This window comes from Silene latifolia, chromosome X, assembly GCF_048544455.1.
Source record: "Silene latifolia isolate original U9 population chromosome X, ASM4854445v1, whole genome shotgun sequence".
NCBI classification, from domain to species: domain Eukaryota; kingdom Viridiplantae; phylum Streptophyta; class Magnoliopsida; order Caryophyllales; family Caryophyllaceae; genus Silene; species Silene latifolia.
The window spans coordinates 92891991-92902344 of NC_133537.1; the positions used below are offsets into that span (position 1 = coordinate 92891991).

General features: G+C 38.0%; 1 protein-coding gene across 1 annotated transcript; it reads right to left on the reverse strand.

The window, feature by feature from the left end:
- Nucleotides 1-9243: 9243 nt before the first annotated feature.
- LOC141617863 (uncharacterized) lies at nucleotides 9244-9630 on the reverse strand. Its single transcript, XM_074434997.1, has one exon. The coding sequence runs from the start codon at nucleotides 9628-9630 to the stop codon at nucleotides 9244-9246; it is 387 nt and encodes a 128-aa protein (XP_074291098.1).
- Nucleotides 9631-10354: the final 724 nt, after the last annotated feature.

Consider the following 10354-nt stretch of genomic DNA (forward strand, 5'->3'; position numbering starts at 1 on the left):
CCCTGAGGACAAGTAAATGTAGTCTTTGCTTGATCGTCTGGGTGGATAGGGATCTGAAAGAACCCGGAATACCCGTCTAAATAGCAGAAAAATTTATGAGAAGCTAACCTTTCTACCATTTGATCAATAAAAGAAAGGGGAAAGTGATCTTTCTTGGTGGCGGCATTCAGCTGTCTGTAATCTATGCACATCCGCCAACCAGTCACTACTCGAGTAGGTATTAATTCATTCTTCTCATTCTTAACAACATTTGTCCCTCCTTTCTTCGGGACCACTTGTACTAGACTCACCCATTTAGAATTTCCAACGGAATAAATAATACCTGCATCTAGCAGCTTCATTACCTCAGCCATCACAAAGATCCTCGCATCTTCGGTTCCAAGACGACCGACCCTGTCTGCAAGGTTTGTGATCTTCCTCCAGCTCTATCCTGTGCATACAGATATCGGGACTAATCCCCTTGATATCGTCCAGTGAATAACCAAGTGCTTTCCTGTTTTTCTTAAGTACAGCTAACAAAGAGGTCGGCTGATCGTCATTAAGCTTAGCACTAACAATGACTGGATATTGCTCTGTATCGTCTAAGAAAACATATTTTAGATGAGAAGGGAGAGGCTTACGTTCTGGTACCTTTACCTCAATGGAGCAAAGAGTGCTAATCATTTGTTCCACTTGCTCTCCCTCATGCTCATCCAAATCATCAACAAGCAAATCCAACGCAGTGTCATCGTCGTCTGGGCTATCTGCACACTCATCAAAAAGCATAAGGGCTTCTAGTGGGTCCTTAATAAAAGAACCCGACCAGAAGTCATAGATAGACTCATCAATAATATCAACCGAATAACAGGTATCCTCTATCATTGGCTGAGCCAAAGTGCTAGACAGACTGAAAGTGATCGCATCATCCCCTACTGCAAGAGTCAAACGCTCTTGTCTGACATCAATAACAGCCCCAGCTGTACAAAGTAAAGGTCTTCCTAAGATAATTGGGGTCCGGGTGTCCTCAGCTATATCTAAAATAATGAAATTCACTGGGATAAAGAGCTTGCCTATTTTCACAGGCACGTCCTCTAAGACACCTAAGGGCTTCCTAACAGATCTATTAGCCATCTGTAGGGTAATGTTAGTCACTTTAAAATGACTCATGTTCAGTTTCTTGCAGACAGGAAGGGGCATGACGCTAACACTGGCTCCTAAATCACAAAGAGCCTGATCAATGACCAAGTTGCCTCTAATACAGGTAATAGAAAAGCTGCCCGGGTCTTTCATTTTAGGTGGACCCTTATTTAAAAGCAAATTACTAGACTCTTCCATAAATGAAATCGTCTCAAATTCACTTAAATTTCTCTTACGCGTCACAATATATTTCATAAACTTAGCGTAAGTAGGTACCTGAGTAACAAGTTCGGAAAAAGGGACAGTTACCTGGAGATTCTTCACAACGTCCACAAACTTACCGTACTGTCGCTCGATCTTTGCGTCCTTGAGACGACTTGGGAAGGGCACTCTGGTAGCAATGAGTGGACCCGCAACTTTCTCTTGACCTTTATCGATGCGTGACACCTCCACAGCAGGAGAAGATGACACGGTAGCGGAATTAGATAGTAAAATAGGATCTCCGCCACTTCTGGTACTCGATCGAACACAATTACCACTCAATCGAGTGGTTTCACATTGCAATATACTCGATCGACCATCTTTATCACTCGATCGAGTGATTTCTTCAGCAAATTCAGTCGATCGAGTAAGAATATTACTCGATCGACCATCTTCAATTTCTGCACTACTCGACCGACCAGTATTTTCACTCGATCGAGTGATGGGATAAATTGATTCACTCGATCGAGTAGATAAATCACTCGATCGAGTGTCTTGATTACACGCAGAAAGTATTTCGGCTGAAAACTCATCCATATCATCCATATCATCCTCCGGGGCATCTTCAGCTATCAGAACCCCGTCTTCCGGGTCTTTTGGCTCTTCATGAGTAAGGCCAACTTGGAGATTCGTCATTTTAACTGGATTGCATGTAGATAGAAGCTTGGCTTGGTCACTCGTGAGTGTTAACTGCGCGACTTGTTCCCTCAATTCCGCTATGACCGTTTCTTTCCTATTGCACTTCTCATCAAACTGTTGTGATATGCTCATCACAAAGGATTTTAATTCAGCAATTTCTTCATTTGCAGAAGGAAAAACCGGTTGCGGCGTTGTCGTAGAAGGAGTAGAGACATTCTTTATTTCTTCATACAGCTGAGAAAAAGAAAATCCTTGCTTGTACTTCTGATAAGCAAGGACGCGCTCTACACTTTCCATGCACCCAATAGGGTCATGCCCTTCTGTGCCACATCTACCACATGGCTGTGAATTAGACATTCTGGCAAATAGACTTACAAAGTAACCGAATAATCCTGCAAAACTAATAAAAACTTTGCAGAAATGAGATCAGCCTCAAGGAATAAATTCCCTGAGACGAGAAACAAACTTAATTAAAGCAACAAAATTTGCACCACCTCCCCGGCAACGGCGCCAAAATTTGACACGGCTATCGCGTACCTGTCAAAAATACCAACTGGCTCTAACTAATATAGCTAGGGAAGTCGGGTCGAATCCACAGAGAGGTAGGAAATTGTCAGCTTAATCTAAGTTCGTCAAGGTAACCAAATTAGGGGATTTTTAATTGTGATGTTTTAAACTAATAAGAGGGTAAGGAAGAGAGAAAAAGAGAATAAAGATTAACCAAGGAGAGGAAAACAGCTAAGACAGACGGTTCACCATAATCATCCGGTTAAGTAATCTAAGTCTCAGGTCAATGCAAATACGGTCTAAGGCGCAGTGAATATCTCCACTCGGTCTCAATTCGCCCTAGAACGTGAATAGCTTAGCTTTCGCCCTAACTACAATACCCTATTGTTCGCTACTAGTCTCGCCTTTTCCAAACTTTCGGTCCAGGTCAAGGGTCACTAAGATATAAATGTCTAATCGCGTCGACTGAATTAGACAGATACAGTTAAATGCAGCATTTAAAAAACAAAGACCATACCAGCATCAACCCAATAAATCGATTACTATCCCTTCATAATTATGGATCCCCTTTAGTCTTAGCAGAGGGGAATTAGCTACTCATCATCATCGAATTAACAACAACAACAAATAGATAATTAAAACTAAACATGATAATAAAACTAACAAGAATCGAATTAAATTAATTATGATAACAGTAAAGGGAAGAAGGAATTAAAGCAAATGATTAAGAATTAAGAGATTAAAGTAGAACAATAGTACCAATCGTATCCAAATCTCAGTAGCAAAGTATAAAAGAAGAGCAAAATCCAAAGAGCAGTAACTAGTGATAGAGTAAAGAGTAAACGAACCAAGAGAAGAGAGGAAGTCGTCGTCATGTAGTCCCTCTCCTCTGTCTTATACGAAAAATCCATCCTAAACCTAATCTATGGACTAATTACAAAAGCCCATAAAATAATTAGGCGGAAAATGCCTTTAGAAGGACAAACTACTCGATCGAGTGGAAATAAACCACTCGATCGAGCAAACTAACATCAAACCACTCGATCGAGTGGAAATAAACCACTCGATCGAGGACTTCTTGCTTTATCTCCTCTTGTGTATACTCGAAAGTGGTCGATCGAGAATCCTTAGGCATATAAAGCATTCGATCGAGCATAAAATCTACTCGATCGAGCTGTTTGAGCACGTTAGACCTTGAAACACTTCCTGAATCCAGCTCACGCGTCTTCCAAGCGTTAGATTCCCAAGCTCCGGCTCCTCATTCTCCATAAATGCATGCAAATGGGACTGATTAAGGCTCGATTTAGCTCCTCTTTGGTCAATTCCTGCAAATTACATAAAACGAACCAAAGTAGAATATTCGGGGGCATTTGTAGCTAGATGCTACATAAAAAGTAGAGAAATGCGCGTAAAAATGAGGTAAAAACCTTATATAAAAGGCACGCATCAAAAATCCATATTTCGAGCAATACCACTCATTTTATTATGAAAATTTACAGGCCATAAGTAGATAATATATGTGAAAACATATTCAAAAACTACTAGAAAAATGGAAGTTTAGCTATTTTGAGTCCAAAAATGACATTTTTATCATAAAAATCACATTTTAATGCCATTATTATATAAAATGAACAATAAAATCCATAAATAAACCAAAATATCCTAAATACATTTTAGGACCAGAAACTTTAACATGCAAATAAATTTCGTGATATTTCATAATAAACACAAATTTATAAGTTTTGTTTGTTAATCTTATAACTCGGAAAAACAATAACCGATTTGCATGCAAACAACCTAAGGCTCATGATACCGCTTGTTAGAAATATTAATCTCATTATTTAACATAATCATATATGTGACATTTAATTTAGTCATAAAATTAAATCTAGATCTTATGCATGCAAACATAATTAGAAATAGAGAAGAAATCATCAATCGTTACTATGATAGTTTCGGATTTAGGGCACAAGTGAGTTCTCCTTCTCACTTGTTCTTGAGCTTTCCTTACAAATGGAAGAACAAGGATTCAAAGATAGAATCCCGCCTTAAAGCATATACCCAAGATGACCCTTAAAAGACTATTATTATTTGATCTAGAATAATTATAATCTTACTAAAAATGACTCAAAAACTATTGTTTTGATCTCTATTATTTCGGTATAGAGAGGAAGGATTTTGGAGTTTTATTTCTCTTACAAAACTTCTATAAGTTGTTAATGAATGAACAAAAATAATGCACAACACTAGTAGTGATATTTTTTGCATTATAGAGATTATAAAGGGTAAAAACACTTGGCTTGCTAGGTTGGGAAACCGGGTATGGGGAAGGGGCAAGGGCCAATGCATGAGCAAGATACTCTTTACAAAAGCAACTAGGTGTGCATGGCTATCAATTAGGTTTAATGATTATGCTTCTTATCTTATATATTATAAAACATAATACAAACCCCAACCCTCCCCAATATTTCGGTACATATATTGTAAAATGGAAAGTCCATTTTACAATTTATTTGTCAATTTATCACATGTAACATGTTCCATGACATTATGTGTATAAAATGTATTTTTAACAATTAAAAATCAACATATTAATAAAATATGTCACTTATAAAATTAACCTAGTAATTCATAATTACTTGTACCGTAATGGGTTTCCGAATCATAAATTATAACATTCTGTATTTATAATAATTTATTCATTCCGTTTCAATGGTTTCCGTAAACAATAATTTCATCTAAGTAATAAAATATTTCGATCACTTAGATCGTATCTTATTTAATAAAATTACAATGAGACACGTAAATATTACTTCCAAAATCGTCCGTCAATTTTAAGTAATTTAATTAACTCGTATCGTCATACGATCAATTAAATATTCAATTAAGAGTATCATCCTATAGGTATGACCTTACGGGATCAACTGATCACCACCGTAAATACAGAAGTAATGTCAAACTCTAGTCAGCCAATCATTACCGATATGTGTGGACCAGTTGACTGTAAAATATTACTTCCCACATGTATTCTTAAATATGAGATTTAAACATGTGATCAACATGATCGACAGTTATGATCGCATTATTGTCGGAGGACACATATTCCAACACTCATAAATCCTCAAAGACCACCGGGTAGATTTCAAGGACAAGGGAAAAATCCAAGGGACCATACGAAGGCAAAGGAAGTTAATGCTATCATGATGGGAGTTGAAGAGGAAAGAGAAGAGTCATATGGTTTGCCAAGGCAAGTAGAGTCATCAAATGCTACACCTCTTTCAATGGCTAAAGAAACATTTCAAGAAATTAACCATAAGCCCGAAGAAGAAAGCGTGGGAGACCACCTTGTGCTTGAGCAAATAATGACAATTCATTATACAAGCTCGGATGTTGGTGAATCAAAGAAGTGTGCTATGAATGAAGAATTTGTGCTTGAGGAAATTGGTGAAGCACCAAATGTGAGGGCAGAAGTTGAGAGGAACCCGGAAAAAGAAGAAATTATCATAGTGGAAGAACACTCTTTGGCCAAGCAAGAATGGGCCAATGATACTTCAAGATATGACAAGTTTATGAACTTGGTAATAAAAATGGAGACCTCCAATCCACCATTGATGGAGATGCCTCATTACTCCGAATTTCTAGAGGAAGTCATTTCAAGAAGAGTGAATATTGGTGATCGTGAGCTTGTTGCCTCAAGTGAGGAGTGTAGCTTGATCAAAGCTAGTGAAATCCTTGTCAGACTTTACGATCCAGGGAGTTTCTCAATCCCATGCACCATTGGTGACCAAAACGTGGATAGTGCTTTGTGTGACCTAAGGGCAAGTGTGAGTGTCATAACAGTTGCCCTTGTGAAGAGGTTAAATGTTACAAGCCTAACCCACACTTCCATTAAAATCAAGCTTGCTGACGGGACAATCAAATCTCCGATTGGGATTCTCAAGAATATTATGGTTCAAATTGGCAAGCTTTCAATTCCTACCGATTTTGTTGTGTTGGACATCCCTTTGGGAAGACGCTCTCGTATCATTCTTGGTAGGCCATTCTTGGCCATGGGAGGAGCCGTCATTCATGTCAAAGAGGGACGATTGTCATTTAAAGTCGAGAAGGAAAAAGTTGAATTCAAGCTACCACATGCTTCAAAGAAAACCGTGATTCAAAACATGTTTTCCGTGGAAACATTAGAACTCCATGAGAATGAAGATGAGGACATGAAACTCTTAATTGCTTGTGAGCCAAAAGTTGATGATGAGTCCCCGGCTAAATTCCTTGAAGAAGAAGTGAATGCTAAAGACAAGTGTGGGGAAGAGGGCAAGACTTGGGAAATGGAGGTCGATGAATTCGAACTCGCCATACTTAGGGAGTTAAGGAGCGGTGAGAAGAACTATGATCTTCATAGTTTTGATACTAGCTTGGAAGATATTGAAACTCTTCTCTTAGGTAATGGTCCAATTCATTTGGAGGGTCAAGAAAATGGGGATAAAAATGACAACATTGTTAACCTCAATGTTGAGATGCTTGACGACCTCCTTGCCCAAGAGACCCCAAAGAAGATTGAAGAATAAGAAGAAGGAGAAAGTGCAATGTCGACGATTGATGATGACAAAAGTGAGAGGGAGTTGAACATTGGGGTTGGAGATGCTCACCTTGATCTCCTCCCTCCCGGGTTTGTTCCATGAACTGATTTTTCTCCAAAGAAAGTGCTCAAATCCGACAAGAAGAAACCAAAAAGATGGAGAAAGAAGTCTAAGGAAAAGAGGGGATGTGACCCTAAGCTTGACAAGAAAGAAGAGCCAGTAAAAGAGGCTAAGGAGAAGCTTGAAGAAGAAATGAACCGAAAATGGCAAGAGGTTCAAGATGCCATGCGTAAGTTACATGATTTGATGATAAAGATTAAGGGTTCGTGTGTTGTTGATTCTTGTGTTGTAGGTGGAAGGTTGGTGGGTGTAACACCCCCATTTATTTAAGAGCCTTTAGCAAGACATTCTCAAGTAAATAAAGGTGTTACCATCTCAGTTGCCTGAGGTAGTAAGTATAAAGACAAACAATTACCAAAGTACTTTAAGACGATATATTATTAAAGTGCCTCAAAAGACTTTATTACAAAATATCCAACGAGATTAATAAATATTATGAAATTCTTTTAACAACTGCAGCGGAAATAAAATAAATAGTGTCTGAATATTAATTAAGGCGATCTCTAAACTCAAGTGATCTCGTCCTAAGCTCCCCTTTAAGCATCCAGCACTTCACACAAGCTAACTTGAAATTAATATGCTCCCCATTATGGTTCATCACACTGTCAACCACGAGGTTGAGTAGGATAACCAAACAACAATAATGATAATATAATAATAATACGACAGCCTGCAAATTAAATTAATGATCCAAACCAAGACTGTCACACACACGCACGGCTCAACCTTGAAACCCATCACACGCACCAATCGATCACGCCACACACGACACCACACGGTGTACTGCTCAGGTCCACGGCCACTCCCAACACCACCGTGCCTGGCCAACCATAATTCGTACAGGAACACGTCACTTGCACATCCCCGTGCCTGATCGACCAATTAATCTCAATAGCAATGCCAATCTCAATGCCAATCTCTTTCACAAAACCAACCAACAACAGAGAACCAACCAACAAGATAATAATATAATCATAAGACAACAATGATATCAATATGCCTAAGACAACAATTACGACGATATGCTCAGGACAACAATTACAACAATAATCCATCATTCAACAATTCTCTAATTACCAATATAGTATAGTTGAGTAGTTAACCTATCTTTTAGCAAATCTTCACAAGCAATCAAACAATCAAAAAGCTTCCTCCAGAAATTCATCACCTAAACAATCAATTAATTTATGTATATTTATTAACTAATCTTATTAATGAATTTAAGATGTAAATCACCCAAAACAATCCCGCAAAACGACACAAACACACTCCAATCACACGGCCAACCGACAGTGGTCAACCCGCCGGTCAAACAGCCACGGCCTGGTCAACAACCCTCACGGTCAACGGCCAATTTTGGTCTTTAGTCAATACGTAAACAATTGATATTAGGTGATTAGATAACTTACCACAATTAATTATCGCAAGGTGAAAACTTCGTCTTAAAGTTGTCTCACAAAGCTCTCCTCACAATTGTATTTGAGTTTTTGAAGAAGAATAATTATGATTGTGAGGTATATGGTTTCTATTTATATAAATTGGTAGGAGAAGTAAGAAGGTTCTAGGAAAGTCCTTTTTAATATTAAAATAATGAAAATATCTTAGAGCATAAGTAACACCAAAACCAAATACTACCTTCCCTCAAACTCCTCCAACCCGTCACCTCTACACGATCCAAACCGTGTTAGCTCACGATCCAACCCGGTCCGTCTTATTTATTTTATTTTGTTTTATTTTGGTTCTTTTCTTTTATGACAACAACTCATTATTTATTATTTATTCACTTATATATATTAATTATTAATTATTATTTAAAATACGGAGTATTACAGTCTTCCCTCCTTAAAAAGAACTTTGTCCCGAAATTCACCACACCACACTACTCGAACCAAACAACTACAACAATAAACGATACACAAGCTTATCTACATTATTATCATAAATGACCAAAAATCAACGCAAAATCAACGCGGTGTGATATTCTACCCCCGAAAGAAAAAGGTTACGTCTTCGTAACCAACATATCTTACACAAACAAATGAGGATACTTTTCCTTCATCTCAGCTCCAACTTCCCAAGTAGCTTCCTCTACATTATGATTAGACCATAAAACTTTCACTAAGGAAATCTCACTATTTCTAGTCTTTCTCACTTTTCTGTCCAAAATATCCTTAGCCACTTCTTCATAAGACAAATTCTCATCCATCTTAACTATCTCAGCTGCTAACACATGAGTAGGATCACCCACATATTTCCTCAACTGTGAAACATGAAAAACATTACGTACTTTTGCCAAAGCTGGTGGTAGTGCAAGATGATATGCCACTTCACCAACCTTGTCTAAAATCTCATAAGGTCCAATGTACTTCTGACTAAACTTTCCTCTCTTACCAAACCGCATCACACCCTTCATTGGTGATACTTTTGATGAACGTGTCGTTGTCCGCTCTCAAACACATTTACACCCAACTACTAGCATAGCAAGCAATTAAGGGTTTAACCCAAAGGACGGGGGTACTCAAATTGTTCAATCTAATAGTAGTTGCACTAAGGTGTCCCGATTGGTTGGGTTGATGATTCTAAACTAATGAAAGGTAAACAAGTAATAAAACAAGGATGTGAACAAATGATAAACAATACTAGGGAATCATGGGATCATAGGGGAATAATGGCGAGATCAAACAAATAAGTTTCATAGATGCAAGCAATTATTATTGTTGGAATCGATTTAATGTATATCTTACGATTTCTAGGGGAACCTTAGGTCTCGGAGCCGAGTCGGTCAAGACTGTACAACACCTACTAGTCGACATGGTTTTCCCTATTAATGTGATATAACATAAATGAGTCCTAGGAAGGCTTGGGTCCCGGAGCCGAGTCGGTTAAGACTGTACAACACCTACAAGTTGACTTAATTCTTCCTAATTAACTATATGCATGGTCTAACAAGCCTTAAGTTGGTTTATATCTTACAAGTCTTGTTAAAAGGATAAGAGAAACATGCTAGGTTGTCAATCAAGCATTTCATCAAACATGACAAGTGCATAAGTTGGAAAACAATAAGCAAGCATTCAAATGAACTCAATAAGCATAAATCTTTCTCATGATTAACTCCCCTAATCCCCCCCACTAATCCT